This window comes from Annulohypoxylon maeteangense (assembly GCF_022496945.1).
Source record: "Annulohypoxylon maeteangense strain CBS 123835 unplaced genomic scaffold GGS22scaffold_10, whole genome shotgun sequence".
In the NCBI taxonomy this organism is placed as follows: Eukaryota; Fungi; Ascomycota; class Sordariomycetes; order Xylariales; family Hypoxylaceae; genus Annulohypoxylon; species Annulohypoxylon maeteangense.
The window spans coordinates 1,340,350-1,359,598 of NW_025953257.1; the positions used below are offsets into that span (position 1 = coordinate 1,340,350).

Genomic DNA, 19,249 nt, shown 5'->3' on the forward strand with positions numbered 1-19,249 from the left:
ACTACTCTACCTGAAAACCCTCCTCTCTTTCGAATCGGTCCTACCTGTCTATCGTGTAGAAGTGGTGTGATCCCAAGGGTATCCTCAAGGTTTCTAGATGATACATCCGTGTATAGCGCTCTGTCATCGGGTGAATATTCGAGGCAGGCTACCGAAAACTGAACCGAAACAATCCCAATAACTTTAATATCGCATTCCCGCGAGGCAACTTGATTAGGAGTGAAGACTCCGGCGTCGTAGTGTGCGTGTGGGGGCATCTTGGATGAGGGCAAAAACAGCTAGACCATCTGTCGTAGATAGGTCATATTCTTCTCACAACCAACGATCTTCTCCCTTCCAACCCTCTCTTTGACGTGAGTTACCTAGTTCAAGTCCGGAATGCCCTATCAACGAACATCTTCTAGTTCTACAGATGTTTGTATTCCACACTCGCAGGAAGGAGGCGTGGGAGGGTCGGTAAGAGCTATAAACGAAACCGAGACTATTGACATCAAGATAGGTAGTGTGGTTTTCAAAATGGATAGTTTCCGATGATAATCTCACGATACCAAGGGTGCGAGGTAATATTGCTGACAGGAGCTGTCTAATTTTCAGCTTCTTTTCCTAGTTCCGCTCCTATCTACTGTCGCACGATTGAAACGATCAAAAACCGACTGATTCGGAATTTTCCAGTATATTCTGGCCTGACTTGAAGCATCAGTTGTTTGCCTTGTATACGTTGTTCATGATGTTGATTCGTATCTCGTATCGGCGATAGAGATAACATTCAACAACATGCCAGAACGTAGGCGTTTAGAATCCTTCAGGGGCGCTGACATCAGCCCGCCCCTCTGTATCAACCAGATAACACAATATCCGGTCTGGAATGCTTCGCAGCTCACAAATCCGAAAAGTATCGTGCATTCAAGCGATGCGCCGACGCAGTGGATAGAGCTAATGCTTAGATTACATGTTCGAAATCCCGTGCTGGCCAGTGATAGACGGGTTGAGTGTCGGCCGTGACTGGTAGAGCTGACCTACTCCCGCCAGCGGGTCCAGGCCGCATCGCGGAATTACGAGGGTATGAGCGACATGATGTACAGATCTGTAAAGAAGGCGTTATGGCAGATTTGTCCGGTCGAAATCTTAGATTGATAGTAGCCAAACACATGCGCTCGCCACGACGCTATTATGTACGTGCTTCTCCCTTCAGCTCATGCGGGCGGCAGATCATCTACGAAGACCATCTCTCTCCCGCGCCCGCGCGGCCGAGTTTTTCATGCAGGGTCGAGATATATGTCGGGCCAATCGACTTAACATAGCAGGGCTTGCGAACAGGTTCTCCTCTTCGAGACCGCCCAGTCTTCCGCCCGGTCACAAGTCGGGTGACACCGCATAGGCGTGCCAGCCGCATTGGGGATGGGAAATTTCTATCCGTCCACTCACAGCGCGCAGGACGAAGATGGGAAGGGAAGACAGATGAGGAGGGGTACTATGTACCTATGTAGGTAGGTAGTCTTGGTTTAAGGAGGAACGGAGTATCCATGAATGTACGTAATTGGGATTAGAGACCAAAGTGACATATGAGCGATCCGAAGAACTAACTAGGAACGTCGCCATCTGTCTAGATCATGCACTGCAAGATCGGGTTACGCCACATGTGCCTTTCCTCGACGGGGTAACAGGGCTCAGGGAAATGTAGGTACACGCTGATAGATGGACAAACCCGTGACGGGACCCCCTGGAAATGGTTGTAGAGGCACTGTGCTGAAGTGAAGCGTTCTAGTTTTACCGTTCTCCGTGCATATGGTAGATCTCTTTCCCTGTACTGCAGTGCGGCCTAGCGCCGCACCTGGCTACTACGAACACCTCTCGAGAGGCGAAAAGGCAACTCGCCCCTCCTCCTCCCCCCTTGTGGCGCGGTCGAAGAGACCTATTTTGCCTGCCGGTCATGTCGGGGAAGATTTATAGCGCTTCCGTTCGATGTGCAGATTAACAGAATGTACGCCGTTTCCATATGCAGCAGGTAGGCTTGCGCGTATGTATGTCATCAAGTCTCAGAGATATATGGCTAGTTAGTACGTTAGACTAGACATGTCGTACCTACCACAAGGCTGAAGATTGACCCTTAAAACGCCGAGAGCGAAAGACAATCAGGTCCAGTGGCGACATATAACGTAAAGTCTTCGTTGTATGAACTGTAGGGGGTTCGTTTTAGGAGGCACATCGACGTTCATAACCCAACAAATATGATAAGGGGTTTTAAGTTGAATCATTCACAACCTACAGGCAGCGGGTGTTACGTTGTACGTTATGCAAGCAGTAGCTACGATATGGGGAAGTTGTCTCGGGACTTTCGCGCCATGGTTCAGTTACCTATCCTGCTGTTTCGGCCACTGAGTTAACCCCCTCCATAGGGCATTCCAGCCACCTAGAGTAGTGCGACGCTGTGGATGAAAGCCTCTGGAATACAACCTCGCCTATGTATCCTGTCGAGGTGGCAGATGTCTCTTGATCGAGAACCCCTAAAATAAACCGAATTGACCATTAGCACATTGTCAAACGTTCCTAGTTGGGCATCTGTTGCGATGTGCTGTGGTAGCGATCGCAGTCCAGATAATCTTGGCTGGGTGTCACATTTGCCCACGATATCTTACTTCGGAACCATTTCGATGTTGATTCAGGTTCGACAAGGCTACACGTAAGCACGATGCTGGGAGAACGGCTACTCCCATTCGGCTGAACTCATTGAAATCCTAGCAAATCTCGGCCTTGCCTTGACATTTGCCTCATCTTTGATGCCCAATCATACGAAACGGGGGTTCGTGAAGCTGAACCACGTACCCTAGCAGCGCGAAAGATATTGAAGGGACGGAGGTTAAGCTAACTCGCAGGTAATATCGTGTTGTTTTGTTTTTATGTCGAGGGTGCGGCGGCTAATGTAGAATATTAAGGCCAAGCCCACAATTTACATCCTCACGACCTACCTTTTCGTGTTGTGGCGACATTCGTGGCTAAACCAGCTGCACTAGCTTTCTAGTTTTGTCAGCACGATGGATCGTGAAACCCTTGCCCGCATACTCTTAGTGTCACACACGCATGATTATGAAGATACATAAGGTCACGTACAGTGCCGAGGCCAAAATGTGAGAAACGATAGGCACTTGTTTAGAAGAGGTAGCGAACGCCGTACATAACAACGGGTCCTAGTAAGATGGTCTTGTTTTGTTTCCTTCCCTTGAATCGGGTCCTGAACATTTTGGAACGTTCATTTCTGTACGAAGAAGGGATGGTGGCATTGGGCAGGACCCGTGTAAAGCGTGTTGACAGGGTTCAACATTTTGTTGGCGCCTAAGATGATTTGTGACAGATCTCGGAAGGCTGTATGTCCGACCCTGGTTTCGTGAAGCAGCTCGTGGCCTTGACAGGAAGACGTTCCACGGGAGGGTTCTCACGGTTATTATGATAAGGCGGAATGATGTTACTAGAGAGAGATTAGCTACATATTGAAATCGGTGAGGTATAGAGTCTGGAGAAGACATGACCGGTTTACCCCTTAACTAAACAGTATTCATGCATACATAGTCTGCTAGTACTATAGAATAATAGCATTGCCAAATAGATCCGCCGCAAGTTTCCGCCCCTAAAACCGAGATGGCGGAGGCGGCGGAAACGGCGGGCGGCAATAGTGATTTCTAGTCCTCTACAAAGTCCCAAATCCCAAATAGGCATTTGGGAAAATAAGGAGGTTCTAGTTCGGAGGCGCAGATCCTAGCATCTGGGGTATTATTAGAGAAGTTAATGCCGATGGTCCAGCAATTTGGTTCACACTTTGACAGTTTATGATATATCATCAAGTACAAGCGCGTAAGCGCATGTAAGTGATACTGAGTTCATGTAGGTAGTAAGTTTCTAGAACACCTCTTTTGTTTTAACATATGACTGTGAGGCTTTTCTTATTATTATTGGCGTCGTAATCCCGTTCGGTTGCAGTCATTGCCGGCAGGTTCATCGCATCATGTGATGCGAGGTGATGTGATAGGAAAGATATACATATTGTCACAGATTGATTTGATGAGAATGAGAAGATCCGTCGGAACTTGGAAGTTTATTTAAAGTCGTTTTAGCTTCGAGTTGATGGTTTGCGCTAATCTAAAGTTCCTAAGTGGGCTAGAAACGAATCGCGACTATCTACGGCCGATTGTCTAGTCTAGTGTCTAGTGCACGGTCGCGCACGGACAGGAAAGAGCCATTGCCTAATATAGCTAGACAGGCAGACAGGAAACCACTTTCGCAGTGCCCGAAGCATCCATGATGAGAAGTAGCTACCTACATGTACCTAGTACTACTTAGTAGGTATATGTATTAGCTAATGATATTATACAGACCGTTTGCAAAGTTTCTCCCCCCTTAGTCCTTTCGTCCCTTAATCCCTTGGTCGTTTAAGAAAGATCTTCCAATCATACATTTCAGCTTCACATTATCGCTTTAGCCCTTCATTGTCATTCGCCATGTAAGGAGTTCGCCATTACCACATACCCTATTATTGTATCACTAATCAATTAATTCTCCCAGCTTGTGTGACATTATTGTTATTGGGGCTATTCCATTCCGAGAAAAGAGGCGCGTTCGATTATTGCCTTCCATAGTTAGGAAGAATACCATTATTGGATCTTCGGAGATGCAGAATCCCGAAGATCTGGGAAGCCACCCAATATTCTCCGTTTTACTTAGCTACTAAGTACTTGGAGCAAATAATCCAAACGTCTGGGAGCTACCAGTGAGTACCGAGACGATCACCGCAGCGTATGACGGTGATTGGTAATGATGCTTGTAATCCTCCCCACGTACCGCTCGAGACCCTTCATACATCTCCTCACCTTGGCTTCAAGATGACAGGTCGAAAAAGCCTGTGTATCGAGTCTTCTTTGCCTATCGCAGCTTGGTCCGAGATCTTGATAAGATAGACACTACCTAGTACTTACCAAGCAGTAGGTACTCGGTAGCACGTCCGTTAGCCAGTCTGCCAGTCAATCAAAAAGAGCAGAGCAGAGATTCGCGAAAGGACCATGCAGATAGATATAACGCCACCCGGAGAACGGTGGGAAAGTCCTCCGTATGGTCCAATATGAAGTGTGTTGAGTAAATCACTTTACCATTCCCTATTTCCCCTGTCCCTGGTCAAATTTGATGGTCTCTCATCGCTAATGACATAGAAGCCAATAATTAAGTACAGCCCTTCTAGAAGAAATATCTACTTTCGGAATCTATACTATCCGTAGAGATCGCTTCTCGGACTCTTCGACAACCCGCAGTTCATTCCCTAGTTTCAAAGATTTGATCACGTATAGGAGATAATATATTCTGAATATGCGATGAGGTCGGGGTGTTCCCGGGTCTAAGCCCCTGGCAAGATTGAGAAAGCCAATCAATCTACCTTGACCGGGGGATCTACCCATCAACCAGCTCGCTGGAATCTTAGCACCGACAAGGGTCCTGGTTGTTTGCTAGGGTACGTTGCAGCCGCTCACCTATCTTGAATCCTTTCCCGTTGGGTAAAAGCGGGACGCCTTCGTACATGAATGTCCTTGTCAGTATTCTTAATCCTCGAAGACGCCGCGCCGTCGAATATTGATTAAATTATATTGGAGGAAAAAGCTTATCCTTCGTTGATTAAAATCATACTCTATTGGTTCGTCCGAGAGAGAAAAACACGAGTAGGAACTTTTTTTCGGTACAAATTGTAACCGTCGTCGGCGAGCTGTACTAGGTGGTCATATATCATTTTTTTCTCCTTCAATTTCCATAACCCTGTAAGAGGACATGTGTAGTCCCCTTGTCAAGTCGTCATATTGAAAAAAAAAAAATTATTGAAACGTTAGGATCGCCAACCAACGAAAGTTCCATCAGGTAACCTCATACCATTGCGATCTTCAATTAACAGGCCGAGGTTCCTGCATCAGCCCGTGAGATCCGGGGCTTCCCTGGTTCGCGACCAAGATCGTGGCTTATACCTCTATGAGTTGATGAGCTGGAAATTTTGCAAATTCATGCACTCATATTAACGGAACCGAATCTGGGGTATCTAGGGCTGCTAAGAATTTTCTAACGATCGTCCGCACGTGGCTTGCGTCGAACCAGCACCGCGGATTACACGACACCTGAGCTGAATATGGTATAACGGAATAGATGAATTATGAAGCTGGAATAATCAGAGTTAACTACGGATGATAGGGTCTTTTGAAGGAAGAAATGATGAAATTGATTGAATCTTGGCGCTCGCTATGAGGCGCACTCTTAACCATACCCCCGGCTCTGGAACAGACGTTATAAATATCCCAGCAATCTGGTTACACCGTATATTTAGGCGATTGTTACGATGGAATTATTCGGTTTCGATCGTATTTCCTCTCTTGTAAGTGTTCCCAACGACAGGGTAACACCGCTTAAGCTTACCCTCCAACCACGGATGGAACCCGAAAGCTTAGCTTACGTTCATTCATGTCTACCTAGGTGTCTCGGGTAACGATGGTGAACTGTTCAGGCCGCATAGGCGACCTGGCGACCTGATACAATCATGTTTATTTCGGTCGGTTGTCATGGGGAAACAACCCAATCATTAAAGAGCCAATGAAGCCATATTCCGCGTCTTTGGATAATAGGTAGGTAGGTACCCAGCAGCCCAGTTAAGTGGTCTCGATTTTTACTTACCTGGCAGCCCGGGTTGTATAAGACAACGCATATTTTCTGTTGCCAAGACACACTACTTTCGCTCTCGGCCGTGTTCAGTACGTGGGTACTCACAGCTAGGTACGCCTGGACTGTTCAAAACAATAACGGCTTTCGTGCCGCCTCACTACTAGGTACATACTGACCTGGTAGGTCGGTAATCCTAAGAACCTGGAACCCATGCTGCATGAGAGAATAGTGTAACTCTTGGGAAATAGTCATGCTAGTATGTCAAATAATTCATTTCAAAAATATCACGATTATGCCGGGTTTTAGGTAAGCAAGAGTCCCGGGTGTGAAGAGTGGAACACTGCTAACCGTTAGTTGGGAGCCCTTCTCTCGACGTTCTGGTTCTGATTCGACCAATTTACAAGATCTACAATCCCTGCTCGAGTTGGAGTACATCGATCTCCCAGGGGGGTAAGATCCTACACAGTACAATACAAGTGAGGCAACTAAGTGGCTAAGTGGCTCTACTAGGTATGTAACTTCTCGAAGCTCTATTGACTCTTGACATTTCCATCCCCTGCCCCCTTCCAATTCAGCTAGATGGAGATTACCGCGTTTGCCTCCTTGCCGCACCCCCGATGTCCCAATGTCCCAATGGCTATTAGTTCGAATCTGTTCCTGAAGGCTTACGCACCGATACGTCATTAATGAATGGCATTGTGCACATTGAGTATCTAGGTATGCATTTGGCATACATTTGGCATACAGCTGGTCTGGGCCAGTGCTAGAGCGATGTGACCTCGAAACGGCTACTCCCGTCCTCGACTAATAGGCCGGTCATTCAACTCTCGTGACGGCCAGATGGCGGTCTAATATACCACAGCTAAACGTATTGGAATATTTTGGAAACCGGAGAACGATGCGTGCTTGGCAAGATCCTCGTCACATAGCCTATGCTGCATAACAGAGATAATAAACGACCAGGTAGGTTAACAGGAAGGCTCGCTTGTTCGAACCCTGCGTGCGATCTCATGACGCTCTTTATCAGATGATAAGTGAAGTACATAAGTATATAAACACTTACATGGCATATGCAGCCTACATGGCCTATCTACATGGGCTACATGGCTACACGGCTACATGGCTACATGGCAGCATGGCAACATGACATTCAGATTGAGAGAACGACTTTGGTGTGGACCAGATTCTGTCACTTTCACAACAACAGATGGTGGCACCGTCGAGACCAGGGTTATCCGTTGCACTGGTACCAGCCATATTGGATTACTATATACAGAAAATATGACAATCTCTGTGTACGGAGAGGATAGCTAGTGTAAAGTAATTAAGCTAGATCAAGGGGTCGAGGAGGTGTGTTCTTAACGGAATTGCCCCGACGGGCAGGAAAATTCCAGCTGCAGGGGGCGACCTGGCTCCGCTCCTTGGCTTCACGATTCTCCCATCTCTCTTTCGGATTTCCATGGCCTTTTCGATCCCGCACTCCCACGGTTCGAACACTACCTATCTGTGATAAATCTCCAATCACAGTATCATTCCGGCCCCCTCCCTACGCTAACACCCCTTGTCTTTCACAGCTGTGGATGCCACACTGGCTGAAGAAGAACCAAACAAAACCATCTCTGGCTCTGTGTGCTGGCCGAGTTTTGGCAGTCAAATATGGTTGATTGCATGGCCAGCGTGTCACTCCTCAAGTACCTTTCCTCAAGTACCCTCTCTGCCAGTCTACCTCTCTTATCCTCTGAGTGACCGACCTCGACGTAGTAACATTCTCCACTAGGAGAAGGCGTCGTTCACCATCGATACCAGTAGCATCGAGACTGGTATTCGTCATCCTAAGTTGTTGAATTTGGCAGGCATCCTGCGGGTAACTAGCCCCGTAGTACTTGATTCGGCCGGCACTAGGTTGCTATCGCACATCGAATCGACTATATTATGCGTTGTGAATGTCTCGTTGAGTACCCTGCTAGTGTGCAGAACCTCGGCGATCTATCGCTGGACTTCGTGTGTGGCTATCTGGTAGATGGGTCCTCCCCCCTTCTCGGCCACCCTCCGCCTCATAGGTAGTACGTACCAGGGCTGGTTCAACCCCCAAGCATGTTTCTGAACCTACCTAGCAGCCTAGTACCTTTGGTAGGGAAAGAGGGTCTTCTACCGGGGTGGGGTTGTTTTGATATGAGGCAAAAGATGATGTACTCGACCAGCCCGCTCCTGATACTTAACCACTTACATCGTATTCAGCTTCTAGTGGAGAAGTCTAAACTTCTCCGCGTACCCTCCTTGGCATCCCAAGATCTCCGAGTGGGCGTGCCCAACCCGTCGGCTCAGATCGAACCCTAGTTGCACATCATTGAATCTTCGAGGTATATACTTCACTTACAGCCCGGACCCGCCTCGACTCTTCTGTTTGAGGTTGAATTCATAAATCACAGGTCACGCCGCTTAACCTGAGTAGCTCTTCGCTTGTTTAGCTTCAGCCAATGGTCGGTTGATATCTTCGTCTTTTAGGGTTGGCTTTCTGCTTTATAGCTCATAATTACATGTTTTACCTCGCACAAACCCCAGCGCTAAACATCAACACTCAAATCTCTTGAGGCTTTAACTATAACTAGTCGAATTCTCACCATAGCTCCGATCCGGAATACGATTCGGACATCATAGTTCATCGTGGACCAAGTTGATAGACTGATTTTGTCATAAGCAATATCAGTCCCTAACCATTAAGCTGGCTTTAATGGCTCAACAACAAGACCCCAACCAAGGCTGGCCACGATGGCTTCCCCAGCACTCGAACTCGGATTATCAGATGGTTGATACTGGCCTAATACAGTACACCCCGACTCCAACGACGACGGCGGCCGTCCATAGGAATATCATGCCAACCCAGTTCATAGCAGATAATACATATCACGCTATAGCCCCTATTCACAGTCCGCAAGCACCTCAGTATTCGCCCAGTGGTCAGTTCATGTTCAGTCAATATCCGCCTACGTCGCCTTCTCCCATAGCATCATCTTTCAAGCAGTACCAGGACGAATGTTCACCTTCGCGTGCGATTGTAGCCAATACGGACATTGAATATCGAAAGGAACCTTACCAAACGCATTCTCTGGAGCAGGACGCGAGACCAACGATCAAGTACGAGCCGCAGGTAGCCATCCTGCGATCCCCTACTCCGGATCCTATTACGGTAAAGACAATCACTCGGAACGTAGCTGAGAACGAGGCCAACGAGATTATTTTCAATACCGAAGTCGATACTTTGATGAAAGCCATTCAGTCAAAAGACCAGCCGGACAAGGTTCCTGACTTCGGCGCGGCCGCTTACCCTTCCCCGCCTCACATGGATGAAGAGAAGTTCAACCTGCGTAGGAAGTCGTGTACGCCAGATGAGAAAAATCATGCTACTGCCCCGAGTGGAAAGGAGCGACAAAGAAAGTACGTGTGTGACATCAAGGGTTGTGGAAAGCGATGTTCGCAGAAGACACAGCTAGAGACTCATAAGCGAGCTCATACCGGGGAGAAGCCATTCGTGAGAAGCCACCATCTACGTTCCCCTAAAACATTCGCTAACTTCATATCTTACAGATATGTGAAGAAGAGGGATGTGGCCAAAGATTCACCCAGAGAGGCAACCTTAAGGTGTGTCCTCTGCAATATTATCTCGCTGTATCCTACCGTTCTAACCAGGAAACCAGACCCATTCACGTCGACACACTGGAGAGAAACCTTACCAATGCGATATCTGCGGACAGCGTTTTGCTCAGCTTGGAAACGTGAAACCTCATAAACTAACGCACTTCAATACCAAACCATTCCGCTGTATTTTCTACAACTGCCAGAAGACATTTGGTCAACGAGGAAACCTGAAGGTGAGCAAAACACAAAATTCCTACTCTTTTTAATAAGTTACATCAGCATTCTAATGAACACATTTAGACGCACCACAACAAGTTTCACAAGGACGATATCAAGGAATTGACAATGAAGTTCAAGAGCTTAGCCCCCGGTGCCGAACTCCCCGAAGAAGACAGAAAGTTGTTCCATCATTTCGCTGAGCTGTACAAAAACAGCAACAAGGGCATCAAAGGCCGGGGTTCTAATCGTTCAGTTGCCTCCAAGTACGCAAGCGCCAGAAACCACGGCTCATTGACACCGAGCGGTCCTCACCAATATCCAGCCCAATCTTCGCTCCTCTCACACCAGATATATCGCCTGCTTCCGCAACACGGTCTTCCTTGCCCTGATAACTATGGCAACATCAACATGTCCCGACACAACTCTCAGGGCAGCATTGTTATCCCTCGAGACCCTCACGCTTCTTACGGATCGTATGATATGGATCAATCAAGCATCGCTTCCAGCGAAACTACAGACAACAGCACCGCCTCAAGCAGTCCAAACACAGTTTATGAAGAGTATGGCCGCACATTTACTGCTCCGCACAGGATGTACTAGAGTATCTACCTACGTCCTAGGTAGGTATCTACTCAATGCGTACAACGGGATACTGTGCTGCACGGACACGACAAAAGTACGCGGACAATTACGACTATAACGACCCATATACATATACGAACAAGACATAATAGCTGGCGGATACTAGCCAGAGTAGCGTGGCAGCCGATCTCTCGGATTCACGCACACATATATAACAATCAATCTTGGGCGGTGTTTCTTTGCATTCAAGATACCACAATTTGTTAATTCAAGGGAGAGAGAGGCGATCCAATCCTCCCTCGCTCGAGCGGCCCCCCTTCTTCCTGAAAAAAAGAGCCCCATCCAAACGTGTTTTTTCGGGTCCACAGTACCGGAACAAACCATGAGAAAAGATAAACATTAAAAACACACATTTCGTGATAATTAGGGCATCGGTGGTCGATCAAGGAGGGGCGATCTTCGCCAAACGAAATGGAACCAAGGGTCAAAACTCGTGTGCCGGGGGAATCCTTTTCTATTTTTTTTTTCCATATTTTTTCTTTTTCATTGAGCATCTTGCCGTTTTCTCAACCGGGGGACCCTGCTACGATTGTTAAAAAAATCATGGCGTTTACATAATCTCTCTCTTCTCGTCGTTTCCCGTCAAAAAGTAATAGGTTTTACATCCCCCAGTCTAGGGGGAGAAAGGTTGCGGCAAAGTGTGTCAGGTTTCATCGGCGGGTTGCACTCGATCTTGGTTCGGTTATCTACATCTACATTTATGCTACGCAACAAACTAAACCAACAAAATCGAGAGGAAGGACACTATTATTACTACTACTGCTATTACTAGTGAGGTAGGGCGGGAAAGCGGAGTAGGCAGGCAGGCAGGCACACGGGATATGGGATGCATAATCTGGTGGACGAGACAAGGCATCGAGTGGTCGATATAGCTACCTAGCAACGGTAACGGTAACGGTGGTTGGGCTTTTCTGAACAACTCAATTGTTTTTTGCTTTACCAAATCAGGCACGAAAAGGGACCTGCGGCGCATCGAACGAAAACCCGAGGACCCGGGTTGGGGAATACCACATTTTTGCAATTGCATACACACTGCCATGGGGAGTGGGAGATACCAGATTCTTGCATCATAAAAAGGTTACTAGACCTTCCGGAGGTGCAAACCAGGCGGCGGCGGAGTTACGTAGGGGGAGGGTATTATAAGTTATTCATCGAATCACATTTTTGTTGTATTTTTTAGAGCAATATTTTGCATCTGTCCTGTCTTTTGCGAGACAAAAGAGAACTTGTTTTGGTGGTAGCATAGTCTTCTGAGAAAAAAATATTTGTAATATTCTGTTTTCGTCGTCGAAGTAGTATTTTCCATCATGTTGTGCTCACAGTGTTCAAGCTTGTCTCAGTTGAATTCATATAAAATGGACTGTCAAAACCTGTCAGCGAGCGTTTTATTGCGGCAGCTATCCGCAATTCCTAATTAAGGAACCAATTATTCCAGAGATATTTGGTATGATGACCTCTATTCTTCTGGGTCCGGAGTCCCCTCCAGCGACCTTGATTGTTACAATCTGCAAGCCCCGGGCGTTCGAGATACATAGTGCGGTGCCTCATTTTCGCCACGATGCCAGCCAACATGTACTACGTGTATCGGTATTCACGATAACCTCTGGGTTATCCATGCAGTCTATGAGGTGGCCATTGTTTATTCTTAGTAAGGGGAACATGCAAATGCCTCACCAACTGGAAGGTAGATACCCCATATAGCGCCAAGAAGTAATATGTTCGTTATTAATGGACCTCCTTCCTATTGAGGTGCTTGATTCTATTAGTTAAAAGACGTAATTCCCATCGAGTAATCCGCGCCTCGTGTGTGAAAAATCTCCTATCAGTCCGGGTCCCTTGCTAATTTGTGCAGCATATAGCTGCTTTAGGACGCCACGCTGCAGGTGGGCGAATAGGGAGATCCAGACCATCGATCCTTAACCAGTCACCGGGTTGAACACCTAGAAAAGAAGCCCTACGAATTACTCACCGCTAACAATCTCCTCATGGAAAGTAGGCGTACTACGCACATCCCTCGGCCCTGTTGGGATTTCACAATTGGGTTTGTATGTACGTACCTGCGTACCTGCTACTATCGAATCTCTCATCTACCCAGGTAGGTAGTGTTAATATTAGATATAGACGGGGGTATGGATTATATTTCCCGAAACAGCGGATGATCATCGTAAGCAGCTTCGAACGAACGCTCGGGGCTTGAAATCAAAATGACAGATCTGGTTTATTACGAGCACGGCCACGGTTCCGGGATTTTTGTTTACGACGCAGAGGATACCCGATCGTGGGAGGCATTGCAGGAGCTTGACAGGCTGACAGGTCGACTGTGTTAGCCGCATAGTCCGGTTGTCATTTCCCAGCAACGGGATATGACCCGGTTGGGGGTGATTGACACTGTTTCACATGCATGAAGGCGGGGTAGGAAGCGAAGCTTTTGTCGTTGAGAAGGCTAGGTAGTCAGTCCGTAGATGCCAGACGAGACCGGCCTACGTGACTTAGATCTCTTAAGGCACCAGAGGCCGCTACCGACATACCGACCTCTTCTCACTACTGCTTCTCCGGGGAGATGATGCAGTTATGACGAATACAACGGCCGCTATCAACAATTGAGTAGCGGTGTGGTGTGGGCGTTCCAGCAGAGTGCGGCTTTATCCGCCATGCTATCCGCCATGTAGCGTAGAAACGAATAGGATGTTGTCCCCTGCCTGGATTTCGTAAGCCTCTTCACCCTCCAGCTCCCAGTCGGCATCGTTGATCAAGACAAGGATACCAGGCCGTCTGAATCTATCGTATTAGCAGGCTTACTATGCACCTCGATGGGTAAAGAATGCATTGCACACGATTGTCCCCGGACAAAAACGGGAGAGGGGCTCTATAGAGACTTAACGTGGTCGGGTAGAATAGGGCACGAAGGGGTGGAGAAGGAACATACAGGTGATCTTCCAGAACGAAGAGTTCTTTCCGGGTGTCTTTCATAGTGTTCTCGCATAGATGGTCGATTAGACCAGCAATCGTTACTGGCTTGCCATCCTTATTAGAAGCTGGTATAGATAGCGAATGCCGACGTTGATCTGAAAATAGCATTTCAAGGCCACCTCTAGAAGATCGTTAAATCACTGTCACTGTCACATTCGCAGATTCGCAGATTCGCAGATTTGTAGAAAAGAATCTAGACTTGGCTTCAGGGGCAGGGGGCAAGTGAGGGAGGGAGGGAGTGCCACTTACGTGAACTCGACCACGATCGACAACTTGGGAATCTCGACTTCGACTTCAGTCATTTCAGTTGTGATAGACATTTTGGACCTTTGGTAAATTTTGGTAAATTACCGCAGGGCGATTAAAAGGGTAATCGGACGTCGTTTTTGTCTAGACTAAGGCTATAAGTATCTGCGAAACCAAACTGCACCTAAGTACGGGAGTCCCCGTCAAAACCAATTCTGACTTGATGATGGTCGAGACGCACGTAGACTCCGATTTGCATTTAATATGTATAATTGTGCTAGCTCTGCAATCAGTCCAATGCAACTAATGGGTTATGTCATAAAACATCTCTATTCATCTAAGACGACTACAGCCCTCGGCTACTCACGGCCCGCACTCCGTAGCATCAATGAAGTCATTAATATTACATAAGCCTTAAATTTCAATATCAAAGATTACATAATCTCAAAACTCATCAAGTAAAACTTAAGTTACAACATCAAAATTTGAAGATATGCTGTAACATTCTAAGTACCTAATATACCTCTATGACACAAAATCATGGGGGCCTTTCTCCCGCCTCCGTCGAGACCATCGCCGGCCTTTCCGCGGGCTCCATAGCGACACTGATTGTCCACCCACTGGATATAGTCAAGACCCGGATGCAAAGTGAGATACCCCTATGCCGTGAAGTGCAAGGGGACCGCATACAAGGATTTCTTAGTGCCGGGTGATGAAACTCATCACTCGGAATCCAAATTATACCCGATTCACTCCTCCGCGGCCCCTACCCGGCACTTCCATCCCTCACCCCCCCTCAATACCACCCCCAAACTAACCTTTCCCCAGTCCACCAGCGCGCCGCCTCGAACCCCCTAACCACACTCACCCTAATCCGGACGCTAACCCAAACCCCGCACCCCCTGGCCTCCCTCTACCGAGGCCTAGCGCCGAATCTCCTCGGGAACGCCTCAAGCTGGGCGTCCTTCTTCTTCTTCAAAGCGTGGACCGAGCGCCTTCTCCTCGCCCTAAAACCAGACAATTCCCGCGCTCTCTCAGCACACGACTACTTCCTCGCATCCGGCAGCGCAGGGATAATAACACAAATCCTAACCAACCCCCTCTGGGTTCTCAAAACACGCATGCTCTCCTCGGACCGGAGCGCCGCAGGCGCATACCCGGACCTGCGAACGGGTGCCCGGCGACTGTTGCGCGACGAGGGGTGGCGCGGGTTCTACCGGGGGCTAGGGATAAGCCTGTTCGGCGTCGCGCACGGGGCCGTGCAGTTCGCCGTGTACGACCCGCTGAAGCGGGTATATTTCTCTCGACGAGCCACTACATCCCCTTCCTCTTCTAACTCCCCAGAGCGGATAAGCAACGAGGCGACCCTCGTACTCTCCAGCGTTGCGAAGCTGGTTGCAGGCGCCGTCACGTACCCGTATCAGGTGATCCGGAGCCGGCTGCAGAACTACGACGCGGACGCGCGTTTTGGACGGGGCATCCGGGGGGTTGTTGGAAGGACGTGGAAGGAGGAAGGGTGGCGGGGGTTTTACCGTGGTATCATGCCTGGCGTTGTGAGGGTCTTGCCCGCGACCTGGGTCACGTTCTTAGTGTACGAGAATATGAAGTTTTACCTACCGCGGTGGACGAGCTAGTAGTATTTGGAGTTGTGCTGTATCGCTAGTTTCGTCCCCTTCCTGTATATAAGTAGGGATTACAACTAGGTGCTCTGAGATACCCATCCCGACTTTTTACATTGCATAGGTATATATCACGAAATAACTCTACTTAGAAACTTTACTACTGTAAATCATGTGTACTTCCAGAGTTCATTATCTGGTCAATTCCTTCACACGTAGCTCTTATCAGTCGGGCCAATGCGTGATTCAATTAACTGGTCTATTTCATACAAGGCCAAGAAAAATACGGTTGAGAAACCCTTTTAGCACCCCAGCGTCAAACTCGAAGATCATTTTTTTCTGCGAACGCCGAATTCATGAAACCCCTTAACCCGTAATATCTTACATCTTGTTTATGAAGCGGTTTTGTTCTCGAGCAGGAACGTCTCCTCGATGGCAGATCTGCGCCGAAATACTCTGAGCCATCTCGCACCCCAGCGCTTCACGAGATCCTCCCCGTCATCGGATACCATGGGGTCCATCATCTGGTCCTTAGTACCTTGCGACCAGCTGACCAAAGCATCCTCCATGTTCTTGAACAATTCACGCATACTGGCCACTTCCTCTTCGGTGCCATCGCTTGTGCCGCTACTCACGACCTGTCTTAGACGGCTGGTGACCTTGACTACGGTGTTGAACACCAGCTCAAATACCCACGCTTTACTAAGAGCTTGGCCGTAAGGGCCTGCACGATCGCCTACTAGTGCCCACTCAATGACCGCGCCAGGTGTGATAATTGAATAGTTCAGCAACTTCTCAATAATGGTAATGGCAACACCTGGATGAGCTGACCAATAGGCTACAACCGCTGTGATGATCTGCGCCCTAGCGGCTTCGGAGGCCGCTCCGGCATCAAGAAGTCTGTCTTTAGTACGCTCGATACAAGCAAGTACATGAGAGAGTGATTTTGAGCCCACCCAACAAACCGCTGTCATGAACACGTCAGTGCTAGAAACGAAAGCGTCGACGGACTGATCAAGAGCGGCGGAGTGGATGCGGTCAATGATGGGCTGGATCTCCTCATCCGGAGCCTTGCGCTTGAGAAGAGCGGCAATCTCTCTACCTTCTGCGGCAAACGGTGTGTCTACATTTTTAATTAGTTATTTGTCTATGTTAACCAGGTGATTTTCAACTCACGATCATCCTTGTACTTGAACTCTGGTGTATCTTGCTCCTTCTCAGGACCGATGAGTGCTTGGTAAGGCTCAGGGAGGGTTCCTTTAATTCGCTGGGCGAAACTAAGGCGAATCTCTTTGTCTAAAGCACCAAGAATGAATGATTTACGTGGATCCATGTTAGGGAGATTGACATCTTCCACCCATTCCGTCCACTTCCACATGAAGCCGAAGTTGCTAAGGTGGTGTGTGAACCAGTCCAGGAATCGGGAGCATAGTTCCAAATCCAGATGGTAGGTGTTTTGATACGAATATCGAATAGCTCGACCCAAGCTAGGAGCGACCGCTGCAGGGGCGATCTTGCAGGCTTCGGTAAGAACGGAGTGGTAGTAAACGAGCTTATGTTCCGGTGTTGGAAGTGCAAACATCTGTGAAAAGACAGCATCGACAGCGACATCCTCAGGTTTCCATGTCGAGCGATCGCCTTCGACATCTCTAAGTCGGTCAAATGGCGTTGCACGCTTAATGAACGTACCAGGAGCAAAGTAACAATCTACATCAATGAGAAACCGTGCTGTAACACCACGATTGAAGTCTAGGATGTTAATGGTATCAAGAAGTCCGTCTCGAATCAATGAGGATGCGATATTGCTGACCGGAGGAACAGATTCGATCTCTTGGTTGAGGTAGACTGAGAAATAAATCTCGGGAAACAGTGGGCGAGGACCTGCCACAACGTTCTCCGGGATGGATATCGTCGGTAAGGCATGTTTCTGTGCGCTGTCCAGCTTCTCTTGCTGTTCGACTTCCTCAGGAGGCATCTGCCACGGTCTCGGTAGGCACGAAAGCTCCCAGCCATTCAGTGCCTCATTCTGAAGCTGCTTCTGCAAAAGCCCAATCAGACTCATGTTTGCGGTCGGACTCTCTGTTCCCTCTTCGGCATGGTATGGGTCGATTAACACCTGTAGCGCGTGAGGTTCGGAAGCAATGACGTCTGTTTTATCCATAAGCTCAGCCGCCTTTTGTTGCCACTGAGTAGGCGCCGCTGCCATGATATACGGGATAGTAAGAAGGATAATCTTCACGAGTTCCGTTCCAATTGTCTGTAAACGTGTCAATATACCTACGAGATGGACAACGAGCAATAAGTGCATGCTTACATCATCAGAGCTTGCGGTCTGGAGGTCTCCAGCTCGGCTAAAGAGCTCTTCAAGAAATGGAAATAAGCCATCACCTTCCAAGCAGCTTTGGAGACATGCCAAAAACTTTAGATATAGTTTCACATCGCGCCATTCGCCCTCATTAATCTTCTCCTCTGTCGCAACGGTGACTCGGGCAAGAAGGTCGCTTAGGATATCGGGCTTAAGAGAATTGATAACGAGCACAACGGCGGCTACGAAGGGGGTCTTGAGAGGTTGTTCGATAAGCATTTGCGGCACTAGCTCTAGAAAGCTTGTACGAAGCTCTTGATCCTCGTAGTTGTCAGCAACGACATGAGCAATGGATTGAACTTCTTCATGCCAGCGTCGCAAAGGAGATTCGGCTAGACCTAGAAGTTGTTTGCGTATGCGGACGGGGAGCGGCGCATCGTATCGTCGACGTTGTGGTCGGCGGTCGTAGTCATCATCGTCTACATGATAAGGAGTATATTAGCATAAGCTCTCCTAATGCGAGGCTGGATGCGACGACATCGATCTTCTTACCTCTGTAACGTCTTTTACGGTTATTGTAACCGCCACCAGGTTGTCTACGATCGTGGTCGGCCATCTTGCGTTGACGGAGGAACCGGATCTCAATGGATGATAAAATTCATATAAATCGTGTTCAAAGTTTGTATGTAGCTTGTGAACTGATGTCTTTTAAGTGGTCGTGACGGAACACGCAACGCGCAAAATGGAAGCACGGACCTTCAAACCTTCCCTATCCATCTTATCGTGATTCAAACTTAAGTGGATACCTACCTATGTACCAGACCCACTATAGCTACTTATGTACATAGTACCTACATAGAAGTAGGTAGCATCAATTGAATAGCAGGAGGAGCTATCCAATATCTAACTTACCTGGAAGTCACTAGATTGGAGA

At 48.0% G+C, this 19,249-nt stretch overlaps 5 protein-coding genes across 5 annotated transcripts; 2 read left to right on the forward strand and 3 right to left on the reverse strand.

Moving 5' to 3' along the window:
- Nucleotides 1-3,025: 3,025 nt before the first annotated feature.
- Nucleotides 3,026-3,670, reverse strand: GGS22DRAFT_165655 (uncharacterized protein). Its single transcript, XM_047961730.1, has 3 exons — nt 3,561-3,670; nt 3,109-3,463; nt 3,026-3,047 (listed from the first exon to the last, which is right to left on the reverse strand). The coding sequence occupies exons 1-2, from the start codon at nt 3,589-3,591 to the stop codon at nt 3,186-3,188; spliced, it is 309 nt and encodes a 102-aa protein (XP_047818299.1). The 5' UTR covers nt 3,592-3,670; the 3' UTR covers nt 3,026-3,047; nt 3,109-3,185.
- Nucleotides 3,671-9,212: 5,542 nt separating this feature from the next.
- Nucleotides 9,213-11,256, forward strand: GGS22DRAFT_23450 (uncharacterized protein). Its single transcript, XM_047966565.1, has 4 exons — nt 9,213-10,207; nt 10,264-10,317; nt 10,374-10,547; nt 10,615-11,256. Exons 1-4 carry the CDS (start codon nt 9,410-9,412, stop codon nt 11,131-11,133), a joined length of 1,545 nt encoding a protein of 514 aa, XP_047818300.1. The 5' UTR covers nt 9,213-9,409; the 3' UTR covers nt 11,134-11,256.
- A 2,412-nt stretch (nt 11,257-13,668) lies between these two features.
- On the reverse strand, nt 13,669-14,615 carry GGS22DRAFT_23470 (ubiquitin related modifier 1). Its single transcript, XM_047966566.1, has 3 exons — nt 14,395-14,615; nt 14,102-14,266; nt 13,669-13,947 (listed from the first exon to the last, which is right to left on the reverse strand). The coding sequence occupies exons 1-3, from the start codon at nt 14,463-14,465 to the stop codon at nt 13,830-13,832; spliced, it is 354 nt and encodes a 117-aa protein (XP_047818301.1). The 5' UTR covers nt 14,466-14,615; the 3' UTR covers nt 13,669-13,829.
- Nucleotides 14,616-14,848: 233 nt separating this feature from the next.
- On the forward strand, nt 14,849-16,166 carry GGS22DRAFT_165666 (mitochondrial carrier). Its single transcript, XM_047961731.1, has 2 exons — nt 14,849-15,039; nt 15,220-16,166. The coding sequence occupies exons 1-2, from the start codon at nt 14,919-14,921 to the stop codon at nt 16,023-16,025; spliced, it is 927 nt and encodes a 308-aa protein (XP_047818302.1). The 5' UTR covers nt 14,849-14,918; the 3' UTR covers nt 16,026-16,166.
- A 52-nt stretch (nt 16,167-16,218) lies between these two features.
- On the reverse strand, nt 16,219-19,039 carry GGS22DRAFT_165668 (MIF4G like-domain-containing protein). Its single transcript, XM_047961732.1, has 4 exons — nt 18,868-19,039; nt 18,325-18,794; nt 17,187-18,267; nt 16,219-17,133 (listed from the first exon to the last, which is right to left on the reverse strand). The coding sequence occupies exons 1-4, from the start codon at nt 18,929-18,931 to the stop codon at nt 16,403-16,405; spliced, it is 2,346 nt and encodes a 781-aa protein (XP_047818303.1). The 5' UTR covers nt 18,932-19,039; the 3' UTR covers nt 16,219-16,402.
- Between the last annotated feature and the right edge of the window lie 210 nt (nt 19,040-19,249).